Source organism: Ambystoma mexicanum, chromosome 5q (genome assembly GCF_040938575.1).
Source record: "Ambystoma mexicanum isolate Mex_15411 chromosome 5q, UKY_AmexF1_1, whole genome shotgun sequence".
Taxonomy (NCBI): domain Eukaryota; kingdom Metazoa; phylum Chordata; class Amphibia; order Caudata; family Ambystomatidae; genus Ambystoma; species Ambystoma mexicanum.
This window is the reverse complement of record NC_090933.1, coordinates 412,467,080-412,492,342: the sequence shown is the minus strand read 5'-3', so window position 1 is coordinate 412,492,342 and position 25,263 is coordinate 412,467,080. Positions and strand designations below refer to the sequence as shown.

General features: G+C 44.8%; 1 protein-coding gene across 1 annotated transcript in view; it reads right to left on the bottom strand.

The window, feature by feature from the left end:
• The window catches only part of CABLES1 (Cdk5 and Abl enzyme substrate 1), a 782,082-nt gene that overhangs the window by 420,252 nt on the left and 336,567 nt on the right, over positions 1–25,263 (bottom strand). Inside the window, exons 4-5 of the mRNA XM_069620896.1 lie at positions 24,424–24,501; positions 5,625–5,730 (exon numbers count right to left, since the gene is read on the bottom strand). Of these exons, the coding sequence (XP_069476997.1) occupies positions 5,625–5,730; positions 24,424–24,501 (184 nt within the window). The remainder of the gene's footprint in view (positions 1–5,624; positions 5,731–24,423; positions 24,502–25,263) is intronic.

The following is a 25,263-nucleotide window of genomic DNA, read 5'->3' as shown; positions in this document are numbered from 1 at the left end:
GTAAGGCACAATCCCTGTATCGCCGTTTAGGCCTAGGTAATTATCTAGAGTTTTAAACCTAGATAATTCATATGCCAGAATGTGATTTGCTTTCCTCCATCTCATATAGTAAAATTGTTTGATTTTGAGGATAGCTTGGAATGTCTTTTCGGTTAAATGGGTCTGAAGTTTGGCCATGGCAATCCATACGTTTTGCATGGACTTCAAAGAGGCACTGTGCTTGTGTTCCCCTTTCTGGTATTCTCACCTCTTCCTCCAATTGTACCACATTTAAAGTGCAAACGTTCGTGTATGATGCCTGCTGCCATGCGATTTATGATTCCCCCACTTACATGGCATCCTACACGAGAGTCATCGAACAATCCCCCCCCCATCAGATTTACTTTAAAATAATTGGTTATGCCTAGTTCGATTTCTTGGCAAATGACCAGATCTTTCAGGATAGGATCAAAACACCTATGTAGGGCTCTATGTGGTGGGACAAGCATATAACTAATAATATTTTCACCAGGGCATGATCGGATAGGACTCGATATGAGCTTCAGTGATGCAACGAATCAGGGATGAAGTCACCAGAACCAAGCCTATCCTAGAAAGTCTCCTATGAATATGAGAATATTCGGTGTAATCTGGGTTACTGTTTTTCACAAATATCAATACACTCCCTTTCCCTTAGTAATCTGGTGCAGGAAAGGGTGTTTTGAATAGTCTACCCTTGTAGGTGGCATTGTCTCAGGTCTTGGTTGGGAACCAGATTAAAATCCCCCCCAGATTACCTGCACCTCTAAAAAGGCAGCAGCATTGGGTAGAAAACTTGCTAGGAATTGGTCTTGTTTGTTAGGGGCATAAAGGGATATCAAAGTCAAAGTATGACCCAACAGATATCCCTTAACGCATATAAATCCCCCCTAGGGATCCTGTAAGGTCTATATTTTTACAGGGGGGGTATTCTTGGCCAAGCACATTGTCACTCCTTTTCTTCCCTGCTGCCCCCATGATGCAAAAAACTGATGTGTGAAGTGCTTGTGAAATAGTTCATGCTCATTGTTAGGCAGTTTTACAAAAGTCTGCCTGTGGTAGGACTTCAGAAGACTCAATCCGGATGTACAGTGCTCAAACTCTTAGGTTTATTTATTGGGTATTTATAATGTGGTTTATTTATTGGGTATTTATAATGCACCTATACAGCAAATGGTGTTTCAGAATGATACAAGACAAGAGGAGTGCTGGGAAGAGGGGCAGGGATGAAGAAAAACTAAAAATATCCTACTAGGCCTTGTATCATTTATGTCATAGAAGTGCAGTAACAAGAAGTGCATAGGGATTGGGAGGGGGGCGCCGTTCTAAGCGGGAACCGCTAATGCTAGGAGGGAAAGGAAGTGCGAGCGCGCAATTGCTTGGGGGGATAAGGAGGAGAGGGCCATTGGGCTTGGCGAGTGCCAAGAGAAGGCCAGGTGGACAAGTGCCGGGGGAATGCTGAGAGTGAAGGGGAAGGAAGGTTCACATGTGAAGTGCCAGGATGGGACAGGATGGACTCAATCGGGGTGCAGGCCCAGCCAGGCTAGTGCAGGAGGAGGGAGCCCGGTAGGGCAAGTGCAGATTAGGGGGGAGGGTCAGGGGAGACCAAGTGCTGGGGTAGACTGGTGGAGGAGGGCCTGGTGCCCTGTATGAAGCTGAAGAACCAAGCAGCCAGTCAAAATGAGGTAGAGGGGGACATTAGCAGTAGAGGGGCAGAGGGAAGGAGGAAGAGAAAAGGAGGGTCTTGAGAAGATTACAGAACTTAAGGCGATCCGGCTCAAGTCTGAGAAGGGCAGGGAGGTCACTCCAGGGGGAGGAACTGGCGGAAGAGAAAGAGACCTACCCCCATTCTCTGCTTTGAAAAGCCTCTGATCTGAAGAGAGTTGGAGCTAGAAGACTGAAGGCCACCAGGCCAAGAAATCCACCAGGCCAGGGTTTGGCTTGAACTACCCAAAATGTTTGGTAGCTATGGTCGAGCAGCCAGGGTTAGTTTAGGAGGGAGGAGGGTTGTAGGTAAGTACGAAGATCTCAGGACACACTTTCAGTTAAGGAAACACTTACACATTGTAGTTTTATAATAATATGATTATTTATTATATACTCTAAGGCAACACTCAACACAATAATAGGCTTTAGGTAGGTAAACAGTTATACATACATACAGTAGGATGTTTGCATTCAATACTCAGTTTTAGTAGTAGACCTCAGATGGAACACAGGTAAGTAGTGAGAGTAGCTTAAGGTTAGCAAACCAGTCCCCAAACCAACATTCAATGCAGCAGCAACACTGATACGGGCAATACCTATTTACAGCAGCCTAGTCTTAGGAAGTTCAACCCTATCTGGGGACGAGAGTTTCAAAGTCAGATTAGGCACTGGGGGCCCAGGGCCCATGGGCAGAAGAACAAAGGAAGACAAACACTGTAAAAATGTAATGTTGAGAAGATTCTTCTATATTGTAGGTAGGTAAAGTTGTTGGTAAAAGAAGGGTTCAGGGAGGTTAGGTAGACCCCTGGAGGATTGTAGCCCCAAGGACCAATGTCCTAATGTCAGGGAGAACAAGATTGTTTTGTCCAACCCAATTTGTCTCAGGAAGCTCAGGAGGAGCACGAAGCAACACAGCAAGCACCCAGGTAAGTACCTAGGAGCAGGACAGTAGCTCTTGTGAAGAAGAAAGCAACATCACTGGCGGATCCCCAAGGTGAGACATCAGCAGGCTCTGGTTTGGAGTTCTTGTCCTGGTGGCTGAAGAAGGAGCTTTTGGCAAGAGCAGACGGTCACCTTCTTGCAATGAGACACCAAGCAGACGATCTTCACGATACCGGCTTGTTGGGACTCGACACAGGGCTCGGTTCATCAATGGTTGTCATCCGGCAGTCTTCCCTCCGTTTCTCGGTCTCAGACTTGGTTGAGAAGATGTCTAGGATCCGGAAAAAAGTCACTGTAGTCCCACATGGATGCCAACAAGGTTTGAGCCAAAACCGCACTTCGGAAGACGATGCACAGCAAGTTGGCCCATGTCTCAGGGTATTGGGTGATTGCAGACCGGGACAATTGCAGTTCTTCGTGGAATGGCTCAAAATGCAATTAGTCTTGATACTGGTTAGGCCCATCAGTCCAAGGAAGGAAGCCATCCGGTCTGGTGGTCGCTGGAGGTGGCTGCAGACGTCGTCTTTCGGATTCTTCTTTCAGTGGTCGACTCTCTGTTTCAGCTCCAGGACCCTCGCTTTTTATGCAGGACACCGGCTGAATCCACCCATACCGGGCATTCATTAATTCAGGCAAGGCGGGTGGCTTGTCCACAAAGGACATCCAAACTCCCAATTCGAACTTGTTTCAGGCAGACACACTGCAGGACAAAGACCAGGGGAGTTTCAGTGTCCTCCCACACTTCATGTCCTTTCAGGCACTCAAGAGACCCTTGGCAGGCTTTCATAAGGAAGCCCGCCAAAGACAAAAGACATAGCAGGACCTCCCCCACCCAGGTAGGCAGAAGAAGGCTCAAGAAAGCACAAGACATCACGAAATGGTGAAAATAAAAGTACAGCAACCATTTTAGGTTAATGGTGACCCCTGTGTCCCTTACCGCAGCTACGACAACAGCCTGCAAGGAAAGTACACGAAAACCCAGTAGTAAATATCCACTGCCACCAGCCATTCAGATGAACTTGTCACTGTAACTAGGCAGTTACAGGAGAAGTGGAAAAGGGGGTATATTGTGTCCCCTTAGCACTCCACATAAACTGGGGTTTACTGATCCCACAAAATAAAAGTCAATTAGGATAAAACGTGTCCCCCTGTCCTTGGAAACCTCTGTTTTCACAAGGAAAAGAAAAAGGGAAGTTCAAGGAGCTCCTAACAACACTGCACAGAAAGTGCTGTGTGCTGCAACAATAAATAGTAGATGCCCTAAAAGGTGGAGTTAAGCATGACTCCAAAAAGGTATACCAAAAAGGGTTAAAAGAGGCTCCCAAAGGCAGAGTAAAAGAATGAGTGTGGAAAAAGGTTCCCACTCACTCTGGGAAAATGGTCAAAAATCCAGGAGTCCAGCAAAAAGTGCTAGGGGACTCACAGGTGGAGAATTTCACACAAAAATGAACATCTACTATAACACAAAGACTGGGTTCAGATTAGTTTCCTATAGGAAAAACTCGGAGGCAGCTGAATCACACACTTTCTCTACAATGAACTTGCTTTATGTGGGGGAGTTCAGCCCCTGTACATTCCAAGTCAAAACACAGAGTGTGTCAATTTGTATGTTCTCGGGGGGGGGGGGGGGGGGGTTGAGATGCTGAGCAATTATTTCAGATTTTACCCTGCTCTATAAGTCTCAGCTGTCAATATGACCAGAGCCTAAGTGGTTCAGTAACACAGCTAGTTTTTATAAAACTACCCATGTTTCCACCCATCCCCCACTCTCATTCCAAAACTTCCAAACTCAAAAGCAACTAATTTGTGATCTAACAAAAACATGATCTGGAAATACCAGATTTAGTAGGAAACAAGGCCATATGTACACTCCCCTTTGCTTCCTCTTCCAAAGTTATCCAATGATGCAACAATCTTGCCAACAGAGCCACAATCACATGGATGCAACACAACCAACCTTTTCAGTTTATACCTAGTCTGGCTCCTTTGCAGCATGGTTCCGTGGCTTCTGAAACGTTACAACTCTTGTCCAGGGGCTGACACGCGGAGTGGCCTTTTTGGCTGTATCGTATGGAGACATATCAGGAGACGAGCCACCCAGCTTGTCAGGTAGCAGAAGTTCTCCTACTTTCATTGGGTTTATGGCCCATTTCTTTCCATTAATAGTGGAAATCAATGCAGTCGGGAATCACCATCTGTAGGGTAGCCGCCTTTTTCTTGCCTCTTTTCCGTTTGGAATAGGGAAGGGGCTCCCATGAAATTAATGGGTTTGTTCCTGCTGGGCGAGCCCAGACTATGTCTGGGTATGTCCTGACTAAGTAACAGGAAAGGTCAATCCATTGAAATAGAGTTTCTTTGTTCCTCTAGCTTCCAGCCTTCTCTGATCCCAATGTTCTCATTATGGGGAGAGGAAAGCATTCTCTGGGATGGTGCCAGGTAACTAACTCCTTTAGTTGCTCCAGCAACCTGACAGAAATGGCCATGCACGTAGTGCCTAAAAATACACCACACGTTCCTCTCAAGGTTCCATTTGTGCGAGACATACAGCTGATGTTCTTTGGGATACGGGACCCAAGATTTTACCTTATTGACATTATGAGCAACTGCAGTCACTATGAAGAAAAAAAAAAACACACACACACACACCCACCCCCTCAACCCCCCCGAATCCAGAAAGGCATCTGAAAAGGATATGTAAAATTTTGAATTTTAATGTCCCATGGATTTCTGCATGATCTTAGGAGCAATAGCTTTCTTGTTCTACATGTGAAAGGTGTACTTGCCATTGAACACATAATACTTGAGCAAACAACGGTTGTGCAAACCAAAGGCTATTTTGGATACATCTGTTCCTAATCTAGAGCATTAGTATGCTTATTTTACTTCAACCTGCAAAATCTTTCTTCCAGACAGAGTCGCAGAATAAAAGACTGTGTTAACTTCCTCAAGAGTCTTACCTTTCCATTCGCCCCCAGTTCTACACCTTCAAGACCAATTATGGTTTCTTTGGCACCTACACCTCCTGAAGAATGCCGCTGCCGTCCACCTTCCAGTTTCAAATCCCTGAGGAACAATTGTAGAAGCTATGGTTATCCTTGCCGAGAAAAGATATAGCATGAATATAAATCAGAGATTCAGTGGATCAACCTTGACTTCTGAGGTTTCTTTATCTATCCTCTCTTTGCAACAAGACTAAATGCAGACCAACACAACTGTACAGGACAGCAGCATTTTTCTCTAAAGTTTCAATTTTTTGTTTCAACCATGCTGAACTGCGATTTGGTATTGCTTTATAAACAGAGTATTTAGATTATGTAGGTTTATCAGCAGCAGTACTAAGTCTGGATTAATTGTAAGATTCTCAAAGCATTTGTGGAAGCTTAAGCAGGAGTCCGGATTTCACAATTTGAATGTATGTAAATGCAAAAAGACTACACAAATTTGTTTTTAAAAAAGTGTACCTTTCTTATTGAGAGATTTGCAGTGGCAAATGTATGCATGCAGTTTTATCAACTTGCAAAAAACTGCGATGGAATGGGAGTATCGTTTTACAAATAGACCCATATTCCTTTTTTAGTCATGTTCCAAAATTGTGACGCCCACCTCCCACATCCAGGCACATTTCTACTCTGGCTGCAAAATCAGTAGGGCATGAAACAAAATGCTTTTTGTATTTCAGCCTCTGCAACTAAAGTCTGTAGACTCCAGCACGTCACCATGCTGCTCCATGAGGTTGGGTTGTACCAGCAATTACACAATGAGAGTACATCCGGCTATTGCATCCTTACAGGGGAGAAGGAAGAGGGGGAATTAATAAACAATATCTGAACCTAGAGCTTGAAAGGCATGGGAAAGAGGAGTATGAAAACCGCTTACAAGCAACAGCCACAGCAAGAAGTGGGTAGTTTTAAACAATAGCATGCCCGATGGCATGATTTTTAAGAGGCATGAACGAGACACAGGAGAAAGGCTTATCAGCAGCAGCACAACAGCATTAGGAAGGTGATATTTGCTAGTAGTCAAAGCGGTATAGGTGTGTTCATAACTGGCATTTGAAATAAGCATTTCTGATGACCGCTTGACTGTTCATGTGTAGTAACTTGGCATGGTACCATGCAACAAAATAGAGAACTTTCACAAACTATGGAAGCCTGTGAACAGGAAGGGGTTGGCAGCATAGCTACAAGCCTGGACAGCTCCACTAAACATGTTCTCCAGTGAAAGGCTCATTCATGAACCCACATCGTTCAGAACACAGAACCTTCTTTGTAGAGCAGGGGGCGTGGCTTGCAGCCATGAAGTTAGGACGCACTTTCTACTGCTCAGCAGACATCCACTGAGCGAGATCCTGGCTGTGGCCGTATAGACTCGGGAAACACCCGGGCTGACTCCAAACCAACCGGTATGCAATTAGCTCGAATAAGAAGTGCAAAATATTTTTCTCCTGGTAGTTTCCTCAAGAGAACTCGAAGGGTGAAGCACTGTGCCGCATTATTGCATTAGTAGATCCTCCCTCCAAGGGATCTTCCTGGGAGCAGCATGTCCAGGACGAATGGGAACCAGGTCCTCCATACCCAGTCAGATGCAATGAAGATCATGGTCGCGCCACTCTGCTTCAATTTCGTTAGTACTAGTGGAATCAGCAGAAAGGATGGGCACATACCAGCTCCAACAGCTAGGGTATTACCAGCACATAGCCCTAAAACATACAGTCTCAACTTTCATGCCTGCATGTTAAGAAGTTGAGGTAGAAGGACTGGGATCTTTCAGAGGAGGTTCTGGGAGTAATGCTCTCAGCAAGACCCCCATCGACTAAGCTATGGTTGCTGGCAAAAGCAGGTGGACCAACCATTGTTGTGTCCCATCTCCACAGTTTTGGAATTTCTGTTCACTGGCAGCTCTCTGCATATTCAAACGCACACCAGAACAGAGTTCTTATTTGAAGATACCATACGCTATTTAATTTTTAAAATGGCTTTTGAACATGTTTCCTCCTACACCATTCATAGTTCCGCCATAGGATTTAAACTTGGTGTTAACATTCTCAATTGCAGCTCCTTTGGAGTCTCTGCATTATTGTTCTTTGATGCTGTTTTTCAAGTTTGCATTCCTGATTGTTTAACCTATGTAAGGAGAGTTACTGAACTACAGGCCCTATTATGTTCACCTGAATGCATTCTATTCTATAAAGATAAAGTCTCACTAAGGATAAAACCTTCTGCTTTACCCAAGATTGTATTGGAATTTCACCTAGCCCAAAAGATCGATTTACCTATGTTTTTCCTGCCCCTCATCCATCAAATGTGGAGGAGAGAAAACAGACTAGAATGATGAGCACATTGAAGTCCTATTTAAACAGAAACAAGGACTTCAGGCAAGATGACCAGCTTTTTGATTGCAACGCCGTCCAAGAAAAGGACAAGATCAGTTTCCATAACAACGATATCACACTGGGTGATACGCTGTATTACTTCTTGTCATGGCTTCACGGAGAAACAAACGGTAGAGGGCATAAGAGCACAAGGGGTGTACCAACGACATCTGCTCTTCGAAGGGGTGCACTAGTTGCAGACATATGCTGTGCAACTACTTGGTCATCTATTCACCCCTTTTCTAAGCATTAAAATGTCAGTCCCACAGACGATGTTAAGATGATCCTTCCATACTCACCTCCTAAAACATTATGCATCCTTGGGAGTCTGCAAAATAGGAGGAATCCATGGGAGGAATGTGTTGTGTCGACATGGTGAACCGAAGGGTCTCGGACTTTGGGTCTTTTCAAAGAAAACTCTTTATTAAGCAAGGGTAAGCACAAAACAGGGTTTAAAGAATAAAGCACAGTGTTCAAATGTAAGTGACATAGAAGTAAACAACACAGACTTAAGATGTACTTCCCCCATGAAGCAAAAAATGTGCCCAAAAGTACTAAAAATCCTTACGTAAGGTCGCCTGTCGAACTAAAACTCGAACATAAAATAGAGGTTTCCTGAATCAAAAGTTCCTAAAAAAGGGAGTTGTCAGAATAGCCAAAGCAAATGATCCAATGACTTAAAGTTCTTTCATAAATAATGCAGCCCATCAATTGAAAGAAGCACTTACGGTTTCCTCGGGGAGACAACCAACAGGGCCGCTTGCGTTAAGCACTAAAAATTGGGATCTGTAGTTGCCTTGCAGGTGCAGGGCCTCTTAGTCGAGGAATCAACTGGGTCCTGTGCTTTGTTTTGTTATTTCCTCGGGAAATTCCTCCCTCTTTTTGGGTGGCTCCTCTTTCCTTCAGGAGTCTGTCTTCTTTGCATTCCTTTACTCTCTCTTTACCCTGCACATCATCATGGGACCTGGATGTAGACCCTCTCCTCTTCATGGGATCTTTGATTTTGCCTCTCTTCTCTTCAGGGGTCCTGCTTCGGCAATGGTCTATCTACCAGGGCTTTAGCAAGGTTCTGGATTAGCCTCTTCCCAGGTGTCTAAGGCGTGTCCACTCTTCCACCTTTCTAGCTTGGTGGTGTGGTAGAGGTACACCCTTCTTTTCCACCGCAAAATCTCCCTTTTCCTCCCGCAGATTTAGGGCCGCCTCCAATAGAAAACTTTTTCGAGACCAGGAGGAGAGCCTACCGGAGGTAGTTAAGCCATCGGCAGTCTAATATCTCAAAGAAGATCTTGGCCAAAGACGAAACATCTCTCTTAGAGAAGGGGTTTTCATTTATCCCCATGAGGAACCCCAGCAAAACGGAGTCCGAGATCGAATTGCAATTTTTTTTCCATAAAGTTCGTTTAAAGACTATTTCGGCTCTGGAAATACAGATGACATTAGTAACCATACTAACACAATATTCAAGTGTAAATCGAGTCTTACTCCAACCCTTCAGATGATTTCCAAAGAAACCGCCACTTTCGAACAAGCGGTATTGAGGGACTTCAATTCTATCTATATGTCCTCTAGTGAACACAAACATCAATCGAGTTATAATTTCACCAAGAAAGAATGGGACTGTCTCCGTAAATTGAAAGGAGACGATTTGATTATGATTAAAGAGGCTGACAAGGGTGGGGGTGTAGTAGTTTGTGATGCTGAAAAATACGATATGGAAGTTATAAGACAATTGGGAACCCTATCTTCTATTTTAAATTAAGAGTTGATCCAACTGAGGGTATCAGGAAAGAAATCATTTTGATTTCTACACAGGCTCGTGATATAGGTATAAGTGATAAGGAATTTCAATCCCCAACTACTAAAGGTATCCAAACCCCTCTTATGTATATTCTTCCAAAAATACATGAAGATAGTCTCAATCCTCCACAGGAGGCCCATTGTGTCTCTTTGCGGTTCCATTTTAGAGCCCTTTGGCCAATTTCTAGACTTTTTCTTTAAGCCCATATTGGCCAGCACAGACACTTATCTAGCTGACACCACGGATGCTATTGTACATCTAGAAGGACTATTCTTTGATCCAGGGACCAATCTGCTCATTACGCTCGATGTGGAATCACTTTATTCTAATATTCCGTAAGCGGAATCTCTTCATATTATGAAAGAATTTCTCGATTCTAGGTGCGATCCTCAATTGATCCCTAGTGAATTTTTGATCGAACTCCTTGAGATAGCACTTACCAAGAATTGTTTTCGGTTTAAAGAGTCGTTCTATTTACAGATTAAGGGTACTGCTATGGGGGCAGCTTTTGCCCCCAATTACACCACTCTCTACATGTGGCATTTTGAAAAAAATCTCATTTTGGATGACTCTAATCGTTACAAGTCAGCTTCGTTCATCATTATTTGGGACACGGACAAAGGCAACCGTGAAGAATTCTTGATGTGGATCAATACTCTGAACGATAATTTATAGTTCACTATGTCATTGAGCAACCAGTCAATACCGTTTTTGGACCTTTTGGTGAAGATTAAAGAGGGACACACTATTGTAGATTTATATCGCAAAGTGACTGATAGAAACACGATCCTTCACTTTAACAGTTTCCATTCTCAATCGCTACGAGAAAGCATACCATATGGTCAATTTTTACGAGCAAGACGGAACTGCACCAATATAAAAGATTTCGCTACTTTAGTAGATATTTTACAAAACAGATTGTCAAAAAGAGGATATCCGCCCCATCTACTTAGACAATCACACAAAAGGGCGAGGAACCAACACAGAGAGATACTATTATTTAAGAACACCGAAGAGAATTTGACTAATACACGATTGGTGTGCGCAATGACTTTCAGCACATATCATAATGCCTTTAAAAAAGCCATTTGTAAACATTGGCATCTGTTACAATTGAATAACCCCACTCTTGAATATTCTATTCATGCTTTCAAGAAAGGCAATAATCTCAAAAACGGGCTCTCAAAAGCTGATAGAGCTAATGTGAAACAAAGCCCCAAAACCATCTCAGGGCTTTGGGGTTCCAAACGGATCCTGGGACACTTCCCTTGTGGTTATTGCCATCAGTGTGAATCTACCACTGCATGTACTTCAATCATTATTAACATGAAGACATGGACCCTTAAAGATCATACTACATGCAATTCGAAAAATTTGGCAACCGTCCCAGGGGTAACATGCAAGTGGTTCAGAATTTTATATTGAATCAGTCTAAGTTTGGTGTTTAGCGATACATTCTTAGTATATTGAGAGTATCTAGACCATTGTGTGTCATCGATTTCCACCCTGAGGTCTTTCTCCCACTTGGTTTTCATGATGTTCCGGGGCGGGGTATGGGACTGTATTGTGCTGTAGATCTTACAGATAGTGCTGCTGAATCCGTCTTGGTCTAGTATGCCTACTATGAATGGGTGAGGAGGAGGTATCGCTGGAAACGATGGCCATTTGTGTTTTAGGGCAGCTTTTCGACTATGATATTGAAGAGTTGTCGTAAGACCTTGCCCTGCTACATTCTGGGCCTCTGCCAGTGTTATGAACTCCCCATGTGAGAACAGGTCCCCCAGTTTCATGTCCTTCCCAGGATCCCATCTTCTCTGCATCATGGTGTCCTGTGTGGGGACGATGTCTGGGTTATGCCACAGGGGGGTGTACTCCCAGAATGGGCGAGTGCAACCCGTCCTATGGAACAGTGCAGTCCAGGCTTGTGTAGTGCATGTCACCGGGCTCACGCCCAGCAGGCTACTGTGTTTTTCGGTAAATATACAGGTATGTATATCTGCCGGGGCTACCGCTTGTTTTTCCACCTGCATGTGGGGGGTTACGATTCAATGTCGTGGAACCAATATTTGGCATAGTGAGCCTTCGCTGTGTAGTAGTACAGGGCGCTGCCAAACCGCCATTCCCCTTGTTTTCGCTTAGCGTGGCCCAGCTTTGTCTAACTGTACCACCCCCCCATACAAAGCTTGAGGCCATTCGTTGTAGTTTTTCAAAGAAAGGTTTGCCCGGCCAGATAGGTATTTTATTAAATAAAAAGAGTAGCTTTGGGACCACTATCATTTTTAGAAGTGCAATGCAGCCGTAAACTGAAATTGGAAGTTTATTCCAAAGAGTTAACTTTGTTTCTAGTTGTGTGATGTAGGGCGCATAGTTGGCATTATAGAGTGTATCTCTGTCGGGGGCTATAATTATACCCAGGCATCACACAGAGTTTGGTGACCAGCGGAACTTTGCCGTTTCCTCTGATCTGGTAACTTTCGGAGTAAGGGGAATTATTTCCGTTTTGGCCTGGTTGATTTTATAACCCGAGAATTTAAATTGGTAATGTCTTGCATGACCGGTGGTAGGTTGGTGTTTGGATTAAGTATATATAAGAGAGTGTCATCCACATAGAGCGAAACTGTCTGGAATGAGCCGCTGAAAGGAATGCCCCGGAGTGAGGTTTTGTGGCGCAGGAGGGCAGCCATCCCCTCTATCGTGAGGGCAAATATACGGGGCAACAGCGGGAAACCCTGACGTGTGCCTCGTTGTAACTTAAAGCCTGGGGACAGAGAATGGTTGGAACAAATTCTAGCACTGGGGTTTTTGTATAACAACCAAATGAATGGAAATGTGTGCCAAATCTCATACAGTGCAGAATAGCATACATGTAGCGCCAGGACACAGAATCGAATGCTTTTTCGGCGTTGAGTGTTACTGCCGCCGCCTCAGAGTATGGGTCCAACTGTTCTATGATCGCAAAGAGTCTCCTCAGGTTTAAGGATGTGGATCTAGTAGGTATAAAACCTGATTGGTCTAGGTGTATTAGCTTGATCATATGGGGGAGCAATCTGTTCGCTATGACCTTGGCATAGATTTTGGTGTCCGTGTCCGGAGTCTTGTGGTGGCTTATTTTGTTTAAGTAGGACGGTTATTGTTGCTTCCCTCTGTGTCTCGGGAGCATGCCAGCTTCTAGGGCTTCTTCCCACACTGCCAGAAGCCTGGGGGTCAGATCATCCACATAGCTTTTGTAGAAGTCGGCAGGGAGGCCGTCAGGCCCAGGGGCTTTGCCAACTGTCAGGTTTTTAATGGCTTGGGTGATTGCCTCCAGAGAGAGCTGGTTTTCCAGACTGGCCATGTCATTTTGTTCAAGTCTGGCCAGGGGGTTAGTGGATATGTATTGATCGAGGTCATTTGTCGAGCCTTGGTCGGTGTTCTTGTATAGGTCTGAGTAAAAGCCCAGAAAGATTTTGTTGATCTTATTGGCGTTAGTTTGGACTTCTCCATCCATGTCTCTGATAGAAGTGATCGGCCTGAACCCCTGATCACTTTTGATTTAAGTTTGCTAGCAGCTTCCCGGCCATGTTGCCCTCACCAAACCTCCTGGCTCAGGCTGGTTGACAAATATATTTTATTTGCCTCTCTGACAGGGTTCTGAACCTGTCCAGTTGCTCCTGCAACGGCCTGAGGGTCTCCACGCCGGGTGCCAGTGCATGCGCTTTTTCCAGCATCCTGAGATCGTCCTCCACGCAGTGTAGTTCTGTTCTAATGGATTTAATATATGCACCCACACTTTGGCGAGGAGATGCCCCCTGGTCCATACTTTAAACGTTTCCCAGAGCGTGGCAGTCGAAGACACTGATCCCTCTTTATGCTGAAGAATTCTCTGATATTGGCTCTCACTGGCTCTATGTCCGACTCATCCTTCAGAGGGGACGGCGGCATGCACCACGAGCGATGAATCTTTTCTGTGGTCTCCAGGACTAATTCTAACAAAACTGGTGAATTGTCAGATATGGTTGTGGAAGGATGCGGCAGTCGCACACACTTGGGAATAATATCGGGGAGAGGAGCCAGTAGTCTATGCGCGAGCTTGTGTAGTGCACAGACAAGTAGAATGTGAATTCTTTCAGTGCCGGGTGCAATTCCCTCCAAACATCCACCAGCGGGATTTCGGCCATGCCTTGTATTATAGTTTTAACTGCTATGGAGTGGGGTTTAGGGGTTCCAGCCGATCTGTCCAAGTTGAGATGTAGTATCGTATTAAGGTTGCCTCCCCAAATACTCTCTGCGTTGCCACATGGAACCACCATCTTCATGATTTGGAGAAAGAACTCTGGGGAGTCTATATTTGGGCCATATGTGTTTACCAGGATAATGTCGTGGTTGTGCAGTGTTCCCCATACTATAACGTATCTCCCTTCTGCATTCAAGCATGACTTAGTAAACTTAGTAAGCTGGAATTCAGTGCGGCGATGAATGATGGTGCAGATGCCTTTGGCCTGAGTAGAGTACCCAGTTCCGATCCTCGGGGGTCCCCATTCTTTGGCCAAGGAGTCCACTACTCTTGTTGTAGCATGAGTCTCCTGCAATAATAGTATGTCGACTTTGTGCCGTCTGGCATGTGCAAGTATTTTCCTGTCCTTTATAGGATTCGCCAGGCCCTGCACGTTCCGTGACAGCAGTGTCACATTATGCATTGAGACTAGAGGCGTTATAATGGACTGCGGGTGTTCTTTATATCATGTTGCCATTGTTGTACCAGCCATGCATATATACTGTGTCTGATTTCTTCCCCTTTTTTAACTTCTGCCTTCCCCCCCAGATCCCCACCCTCATCATCCCTCCAACTGAACAGTGTACTCCCCCAACTTAGATTAACAGTCTGAGTCAGTGAGTGGCAATTTGTGGCCACAACTTACAACTACGGGGCTTGCTGCCTGAGTGTGCGTCACAACCATGGTTTGTAGTGGATTTGGGTGTGCCGACGCTTCTTTTAGCCTGTTAGGGTAGTACTTGTGGATAAGCACTTGGGACTTTGCGTTGTGGTTACTCATTGTTAGCCATTGGTCTGGGCTTCTGGGATTTGTCATTCGATATAGGCCATTGCTTCACCCGGTGATTAAAGAATAAGTGCTGACCAACACCTCCAAAGGCCTCCTAGCGTGAATGTACAGGGCTCTAATCACTAAAGACGACGCGCCGAGTCTCCGTCTCAAGGCAAGATGGGAAAGAGACTTTGGCAGAGAGTTTGACCAGCAGGCTTGGGACAAAATTTGTGAGACGTCATCCAAAATATCAATCGCAGCTCAGTACAAATTACACCCTATAAAATTGCTCCACAGATGGCAGTACGACCCAAACAGGCTGTCCAAAATGTTCCAGACCTCCAGCCCCAGATGCTGGCGACAATGTGGTATGGATGCCGACTACTAGCACATGTGATGGAACTGCCCCAAAGTCTGCATCTATTGGCAAGAAGTCCTGGGATGGATCAAACAGCTGGATGGCATAGAGAGGGAATTGTCACCCCTCCTGATTCTTTTTGGCTCGAAGAAGATGACAAACTGATTAGGGTAAAAGGTCTAGTATCCCCCCTGTTACTGGAGGCGAGAGCAGCCCTCGTTATAAAGTGGAAATCCTCACGCCTACCTGATAAAAAGGACTGGATACAGATCGCCACAAACATTTATACAATGGAAAAAATAATGGCAATACTGCATGACAAGGCCGCACAACAAGAGGAAGCCTGGTGCGACTTTACTGAACAATATATCACACGCCCAGCCACGGAAGACTCAACGCAGCAAAGAAATTAGCACCCAACCTACGCCAACATTGGCAGAACGCCGAACGACTCACTGCCAGCAACCCATGCCTGTCACAGACCATACTGGAGATCTATGACCTAGGGACGATTAAAGATGAACGTCACGCAGCCCACTACGATTCAGCACAGCAATGCCACGAACAAAGGAGACTCGAGAACCGGGAGGGAGGGTAGGGAGAGGGGGGCAGGGCTTTCACTTTCCTCTTATTGGAACGACAAACGTCAATGTTGTTAAGTATTGTTAAGGTGGAGCGGAACAATTTCTTGATATAGCTGTTAATGCATAATATATACCGACCTGTATGTTCACATCCAATGTCACAATTAATAAAATGTAAGTTGAAAAAAAAAGTGCTCTTCCTGCATGCTGAAGTCGTAATTTGGCGGGTAACAGCATCGCATATGGGATTTTCCTATCCTGTAGTGCCTTCTTTACTTGCTCGAATGAACATCTGGCTGTTTGGACCCCGTTGGAGAAATACGGGTAGATGTGTATCCGGTTAGAATCATGGGTCAGGGTGCCTTTCTCTCGTGATAAACGTAGGATTAAATCGCGGTCCCTATAATTTAGGAGACTGGCTATTATCGTGCGTGGTGGGGCACCTGGTGTGGGCGGAGGGGCCAGGGATCTATGGGCTCTTTCTATCAGAAAGTGCTGCGGGAATTGGGCTTCCGGGAACAGTGACCGAAGGACTTCCTCCATGTATTTCTCCATCGGAACATTTATGGTTTTCTCCGTCACTCCGACCACCCTGATGTTATTCGGTCTGGATCTAGATTCAAGGTTCTCGCACTTCTCCCGGATGGATTTGAGGTTCTTTTGGATGTCTTCGATTGCTTTCCCTTGTATGGTCGAGGTACCCTCTATGGTGCTCACTCTTTCCTCTGTCTCAGACACCCTGGCGTTCATTTTTTTGCATGTCTGCTCTAATTGAGACAATTGTGCTGCCTATATGGTCTAATTTGGAGTTAGACTGTTGCAAACTCAGCGTGCAAGGCACTCATGTAGGGGTCCATGGGTAATTCTGGGTATAGCTGGGGAGAAAAAGCGGTCGTTTGGGTGGAGCCGTGAGCCATGTCTAAGCCATTTGTGCTTGTGAAGGCATCCTTTGGGCCTTTATTGTTCTTGTTGCCTCAGGCCCCTCTTGCCATATCCCAGTCGGGTAGGTGAAGGATTGGGGTGGATTGGAGTTGTCTGGTGCAGGATCATTGGTGTGTCTAGTGTGACGGTTTGAGCTTGGTGCCCTGTTGGGTTGAGATCAGGCAACCTGTGCTTCAGGTGCTATAGTTTTTAATATGTGATTGAGGCCCCCCCTGTAGTCATGATCATGCTGGGGTGGTCGCAGTCTCTTTGGTACGTGCCCCTGCGTGTGTTCCTTCCCCACCGCACTGGCTCGGGGTTGCGTGGCATTAAGCCTGGTGCTCGTGCGCCTCTCCCGCGTGGACCAGCCAAGAATCCCTTATACAGGCCCACTCATGCGCAGCCCCATAACATGCGCGGTGTGGGGGCCCAGTGGTCCTGTGAGCTCTCCTGAGGCCGTTGGTCCGGTTGAGCGTTGCGCACCGAGGCGTATTACCCTTCCCGGTTTGGCCGGGGTGTGTGCGGTCCGTTTCCGGCTCCTCCCGGTGCTGTTGCTATATGTTGGCTATAAACTTCTACGCCCCACTGTATCTTGGTGGAGGGCAGCCTGAGCTTCCCTTTAGGGTATACCGACCGAGGGTGGCGTTGGGGGCCGGACAGCCCAGGGAAGAATGTGTCGCACTGGTTTGATCGGCAGGGCCATGCTGAATAGTGATCAGCCGCCCCCAGGTGGTTATGTTGGGTCGGTAGGGCTCAGAGGAATCGCCAAGCTGGGTGGCTGCGGGCCGGCCCGGGGTTGCAGTCAGGCACGTACCTTCTGTGCGGCCGCAGCTCCTCCTCCCTCAGTTCTTGCTGGTGTGCAGCCGGTTCTCAGGGGTACATACCACGTAGTGGTATGGACGTTGCCACACGTGTTCTTCACCCGCTGCCATCTCAGACACCAACCCGCCTAGTCTCCGCAGACGATGTCGGTCCGATTGCAGCCGCTTTGCGGATGGTGGGGTCGAGCAAACACGTATCCCCAGCAGGGATTACACGCCCTTCAGGATCCTGTTCACTGTGGCCGCTCGGCTCTGGCTCCTGCCTCCATGGAAGTTAGATCCCGGAGAGTGTACAGCCGCCTAAGTGTATCGCTGTGTCTTGGCAGTTTTGGCGCGCAGTTAGCAGGATGGTCCCCGGGTTGCCGTGGCGTTACCTCTTCGTACGTGCCTGTTACTGCACGGATTTCCCTCGGATTACTCCTGGTGCTGCACGGATATCTACCACAAGCATATCTTGTCTTCTTGGTGTCGGCATTCACTCCAAATCACAGGATATTAAGATCAGGATCTTGAATGTTACGGAGCTACCACTTCAGGCGGCCATCTTAGTCGGCGCACAACAGCGCCCCCCCCATGAAAGTACTATTTTAACTTATGAATTATTCTTTGAATTTGCACAGTTATTATTTTGCACATAGTACTTGAAGAGTGTGACCTACACATTTTAATAGTGTTTGTTTTTAAGACACTAATTGTAAAGAACAATCATTTCATTCTTATGTAACAATATCATGGTTTTAAACAATGTTTGTAAAGGTTTTTGTACAAACCATATGCAAATAAAAATGTAAAGAAATAATCCCAGGTTATTGCCATTTAATTTTAACCTCCTACTTTCAACAGCTCTCTTCTACTACTCTCTTACTGCAGGCTATCTAGGCTTCCTCAGGAACATTCTAACTCACCCTACTCTGAACAAATGTTAGTGTTCTAATGAGAGTTTGGACCATTCCTTGCACTTGCTCTGTTGGATTCAACGAGTTCAGTCAAGTCCACTCACCTCTGCTCTATTTCTCTTGCGATTACACCCATATTCCTTGCTCCTCCCATCAATCCTCCGTACGACAGATGTTTCACTCCCAATCTCTTGCTGCCACCCTTTGCTGTTAGTTCTCCTCTCACTCCACGTCTCTACTCATCCTCTCCACGATAACTGCCCTTTTTACTCTACTATTCCCTCCTCTAAACCTGCTACTCTTTTTCCCACCACTACTACTCTGCTCCACCCACCACTACAACTCTGTTCCTCCCACCACTATCACAACAACTCAACCAACCTTCTTTCGCTCAGTACCATTCGCTTCACATTTACTCCTTACACAAACTCCTACTCACTTGACACACAAACCAACACACATTGCAGAACCACTAACTTCTAAAGCAATATCTCATCTGCTGCAACAATCTCTTCCATAAGCTTCAAAAGGGGGCTAATCCCAGCCCATTGTCTCCACGTGGGCTTGCCAGGTAATGATCATTGCATCAGTGAAAGTTCAATGTCCCAAACGTGTTTGCAAGTTTGGGGTAAGGAGGTCTCTTTTCCCTCCCTCTGTCCTTGGTGGTCTAGGGGACCCAATAGTGGGAGCTTGGTTTCCCTGCTGCTCTGGTGTGCAGCTGCAGCAGTTGTCTCTCTTTTGGGTAGGTACGTGGCTGCACTCGGGTCTCTGTGGAGCTGTGGCAGTTCCTTTCAGCTTCTCTTTGCTACTCGGAACAGGTGGTTCTGGTGTTGATTCACTCGATTGACCTTCATTGATATTTCTTGACATCAGTCTGGGATTTCTGCAAACAAAGAGAAACACTGGTTAGTAGATGCACCAAGAGGTCGGGCTGCAGATAAGAGTCTTCAAACACAAATACTGGCACAAGGGTGCAGGAGGGAAAAGGAGCTGTGTTCCTCTCCTCCACTGCATCTTCCACCTTAGATGGCTCTGGATTCCTCCCGGGTAGGCCTCCTTTCGATGGCTGAAAGGGGTTCCCGTCCACTTTTGACAATGCCAGGTTACTGGCCTTGTCACAGTAACTTGCTCCAGGGACATGGTGCATAGCATGATGTTAGGCAGAAACATGTGCAGTTCCCTTAGGGACCACTGCAAAAGGCTTAAGACTACAGGTGTTGGCAGTAAACTCAATTGGTAGCAGTCTGTACCACCCAGATTTACCTGGTAGCTGTGGCTGAGCAGCCAGACTTCTCTCAAGAAGAGTTAGACAGTATATAGAGTATACAAGATAGGTACCAAAATACAGTAGCACAAGCAAACACTGACCAGAGCTTTTGGTATCAAGTATATAATTATTTATTTAAAGACACACTTAGAAACACTCTAGCACTATTATTGTAAGCAAGTTCAAAAACACAGTCACTATTAATATATATACATCCCTTATTCCTTATTAGACAAGTCTTAGTTAACACCACTTATTTCCAGACAGAGGTGAGCGCTTAACTAAAGATGGCACTCCAATAAATTAAGAAAAAGGGAGGGAAAAGGCAGAAATTAGAAACAGCACACAACACAATACTTTAGAAGCACTCAGCAAGGCAGTAAAGTCAAAGTCTACTTGTGAGCAAAAAGTTCAGAGGCCAGGCTCCCTCTTGGAGAGAGTAGAACACCAATGCGCTCAAGATCACACAGTTTAAAAGGCTTGGAGAGTCTTGCAGAGAGTTTAAAAAGGAATCATTTCAGCTCAGAAAAGTTCAGTTAGCCAGCCTAGCAGGGGAGTCGCTAGGTCTGGAAAAGACCCGGGGCTATGCTGATGTCGGAACTGTTGGGACTGGGGGCTAGCCAGCCTTTTGGCTGTAGCTCCTGAGATTCTATCCGGGGCTACAACCAAAAGATCAGGGGCTATAGCCCCCTTAGCCCCCCCTAGCAACGTCCCTGCCTTGAGCTAAGACTAAAGGAACTGTTAGACCATCCGTCAAATCAAAGTTCCACCATTCTGTGTTAAACCCTACTCTAACCCCTCACACTATAACTAAAGAACAAACTAACAAAAAGTTCTTCCTTCAGGAGAACGGTTCCCTTCTCCTGGTTTTTCAACAGTGTCCAACAATTGTTTTTACCAATTGAAAATACTATGGGGAATGACTCCCTTACCCTGGTTTAAGGGTTTCACCCAGTCTTAACAAATGTCCAGGAGAATTACTCCCTTCTCCTGGGTTGCCCTTTTGTGGTTTCCAATAGGACCAAGGGGAATTACTCCCTTCCCCAGGCTTCTCTTTAGGGTTACAGACCCTTCTCTGATGGTCAGTGGTCTCCCCAATGAGACGAGGAGGTGTTCCTCTGATGCTCTCTTGGCTTTCTTTTAGGGTCCCAGACCCTTCACTGGTGGTCAGTGGGCTCCACACTGCAACGAAGAGGAAGGTTTCCTCCTAGGTTTGCTTTGCTGAACTTCACAGAGTTGCAGACCATTATATGCTTTATAATGGTTCCACTGTGCCGACTAAGTCCACCTCGAATGCACTCTGTAGTTTTGATGGGGCCCCAGACCCTCCTTAGCCCCTCTCTGGGCCTGTGCTCAGAGCTCTCAGAAAGTCTTACAGGGTCCCAGACCCTCCTTGGCCCCTTTCTAGGGTCTTGCAACCCTCACAGCGTGATTTGGCAAAATCCTTTGACTCCCCTTGTCCCTACCGGCCCGCTCGTAGCTCCCATTACCTTCTGCGACTCCAGCATAAGAAGGTGATTTTTCCTGGGACTGGAGTCTGCGATTGGTGCACTCTTTGCAGTCGTCTGCTAATTTGCCTCCTTGCAATATCGGTACGATTCGGGGACCGTGCGAGCCGCCTTCTGCTTCTACCAGTGGTTTCTGCTTACGGATATTTGCCGCTTCTCAGCTCCCACACCCGATATCGTCCTTCCCAGCTGCTTCTTCAGGGCTGGCTCGACACTGTGCTGATTTCTTCTTTGGCTTTTAAACTATGACAATGTCCATTCCCTCGCGGAAGGCTAGAAGGCTGTTCCCAGTTCCACAAGTCCATCTTTATGCCTCTGCGCATCCTCCTTATGTCAGTACTTGAGAAAAGGGTATTTCTTCATGTTATTTATCTTCTTCTTCTTCTTCCCAGTATTTTCAAATGGATTTATCTTGGAGGTATTACTATAGCATATAGTTTAATGCTCAATAAGTGGTTGTGGGCTGGTGTGACCAGTGTGATGACTGCGTGAATGGACACTGAGGTTGTGACTATAGGGCCTGTACCCAACGTTGTCGTCCTGGTCCCCAGAAGGGGAGTTCCTCCCGCATTATATCACCCCTAGGGGGAATATTGAGTAGCAGCCTCACCTCCCTAGCGTCATGAGAAGGGGCTCCCCTGAGAAGTGATGACACCTAGCGATTCATCACAGTGCTTTAATGCTGCATATGAGGTAGCTGAAAAGATTAAGAAATATGAGGATACAACTCTTCTTTTCTGCAATTTACCCTTGCTGCAAGTGTTCCAAAACACAGTGAATACTTAATTTTTGTATTTATATTTGTTTATTGGTAAAGTGGTGACAGCAAACAACATCATTACAATACTATACGTATATGCCGTATACAGTACATCAATTTTACATAAGTGTGAAACATTCTCCATCGTGTTCTGTGGGTGAGAGGCATACAAGGTACATTTTCATAGTTCTCGTACAAGTTGTGAACAGTGAATACTTGTTAAATACTTTCATGTCAAATTTTATTATTATAACACCGGGTACTTAGAAGTATGGTGCTTGTTGCCTTTCATGGCTCATATATTTTAGGAAATTAAACCTATTTGAATACAAAACATAAGGTCAAGTGCAGCTTTTTGGACCTTGAATTAACACCACGTTTTTAAAGAAGATCCAAAGCTGGCACCTGTGTTAGCGTTCAGTAACAGTTCTCTATTTCCTTTGTCCATCATGAAATGTAAGACTAAAATACGCATCTGTATTGGACCCCGGTATGGATGATTGAGCGGGGTATAAAAGATGAGGAATCCTGATGGGGATGTGGTCAAAGGGGAGGTACCCTGTTACTTATGCTGTGGAAATCCTCAAGAGTGACTGGATTTTGGGTAGAGGTTCTGGACAGGTTGGATACAATTTTGGGAGTGGCGTTTCCTAGATCGCCCTATCCAGTGATTCTGCTTTCAGATACGGGGAGATGTAATGTGGCTCGAGACTATGGCAGCTGGATGGATAAAGCGCTGGTGATGACATATAATCAAATCTTGAGGGTTTGGAAAACAAGGAAAAAGCCAAAAAGTAGAGGGCTGGCTGTCAGATTTTGTCCAGCTATGAGAAATGTCTGATGCAAAAACTGAAAGGTGAGGGTGATTATTTGGAGATGTGGGGACCATTTAATGAATTGTATGGTTGAGAATAGTCATCCATCATAATAGTTGAGAGAGTTGAGGCAATTTGTGATTATAGGGATGTGAGTGGGTGTGATAATTGTGTGCGAGTGTGAATCGTGTCGTCTACATATGTCTGTATATGGTTTTGTTTTGTGTTGTCCTTTCCCTTTTCATATTTAGTAACATTGAATAGGGTTAGTTGTAGTGTAGTGGCTTTATGGTGTGTGACTCCAAAAGGAGGAATGAAACTAACCTAAGTTTCCCCTCTTTGGGGAAAGAACCATCTGAATTGTTACTGTGTATCTCACCCGACTCTATATAGATGTTTGTAATGTGTTCACCACTTTAAATTGATAAAGAGTTAAAAAAAAAAAGATCTGTAAAGGTTCTGGAATATATTTTGCCACACTTCAGTTTAAGCAAATGTTGCGCACAGACAAATATGAGATCTGAAGAAAATTGAGCCACAACCTAAGTATAAATGCTGCCCGATGATCATGATCATTCCGCTACTGAATTAATTTACACAAATAGAAAATGTCCCTATGAATTTAAGTTTCTAGTATTTTTTTATTATTTCCAAGAACCCATGGTTGCTTCATTAATTACAATGCTTATTTCTCAACACAGAGTGCATGTTTTTTGTATTCATTTACAGACGTTAGAGTTTAGAAAAAAAATAATTCCCATTATGTCCTCTCTATGCATTGATAGCATTTTGTAAGGATCTCCTTTTCAACTGGGAGCAGGAAACCAAAGAAAACACATTCAGAACGGAAAGTGAGCCGATGTGCTTGAAAAAGGGCAGAGGCATGTTTGGGAGATCGAATGATATCTTCGATTGTAGAAATTAAAGGTGTTTGAGGTTTGTTGATATTTTAGCACTTGAAGAATTTTTCCCCCCGAAACATGTGCAATGGAAGGGAAATTTAAGTATTGCTTCTTCTTCATTGATGTAATAGATTAATGTTAGAAGTAGACAAATATCGCACAAAGAAAACCTCACATTGTGCTTGGCCTCTTACTCTCAAAATCATAACTATTTCATCTGGGTACCGTTTAGGCAGTGATTTAGGTAAAAATGTAACCATTTTTCCGAAGACATTTTTCTATACATAACACAATGAACAGACAATTAAGATGCTCAATTGTTGAAGAAAGCCACAGGAGAAATAGTTTGGGAAACAATTGCAAGGCTGGGTTTCATCAGCAAATGCCTAGTTTAAATGAATACTTTTATAACTGCAAATTCTGGCTTTTTAAACAATTCTGGCCATGCAAGGCTATTACAACAATGATTACACTTCACTTACTGCCTAATATTTTCTAATTCTTTTAAACCGCAACATTCACTTTTTTTGCTGTAAGAATTCAGTTTTCATTTTACCTCTAGTGCAATAATGCACTATATTAAATGAAAAACAAAAGACAGGTACACAGGTTATGAAAAAGAAACACATTATTAGAAGGCTAAAAACAAGCGTCTGCAGCCAAAATGACTTCAGAACATATTTTCCGTGGGCACCAAATCAACAATATAATGAATGCACAAATATACCTACCCGACATGGGCGCAGTCTCGATATGGCAGCACTGAAAATATGCTACAGAAAGACCTTCTGCTGCTGATGAGGACTATTCTAAAAAATACAAATTAAAAAGGAGAGTCTCAAATCAATAAAACTGGAAAGGAGACGAACTACATAAATTAACCATATCAATACCATGAATTATTTAACATTTGAGGTGACTTACAAATACAGGGTTTTCAACCTTTGGCTCTCCGGGTGTTTTGAACTACAACTCCTGTAAGACCCAGTCAGCATAATCAATGGTAAGTGCTCATGGGAGTATGAGTCCAGCGCAGCTGGAGAACCATAGTTTGTAGACGCCTGTACTAATGGGTGGAAATTTGTAAGGTCAAAAATTTGTCATGCCCCATCAACACTCCCCAATTAATCATTACAAACATGATTACTGGAAAAGAACTTAAGACCATCAATGACCATCCAATTCATAACATTTATCACAACCACCCATTCCTATTTTACACTCACAGAACAAATGCCATCCTAATATGACAAGTTATTGGTGGAAATTAGCTCAGTAGTGAAACTGGCAAACAGAAGGCTATGGCATTTTGAGAAGAGACACAGCTTGAGAAGAATTCCTGTTGAACCCCGAATCTCTGTATGGTGTCCATCTTTGAAGGCTAAATTGTTTTTTTTATTTGACCACTTCCATTTTAGTTCCAATTTAGGGCTGGAATGTTTTTATCACGTTTACACCCATTCCATCACTTTGCCTGCAGGTCCTCGAAGTGCTTTGGTGTCCAAATTCAAAATGTGACAAGAAGAAAAGAAGTCATAACAGCGCTATGGAGTCCCAGAAAGTATTCACAT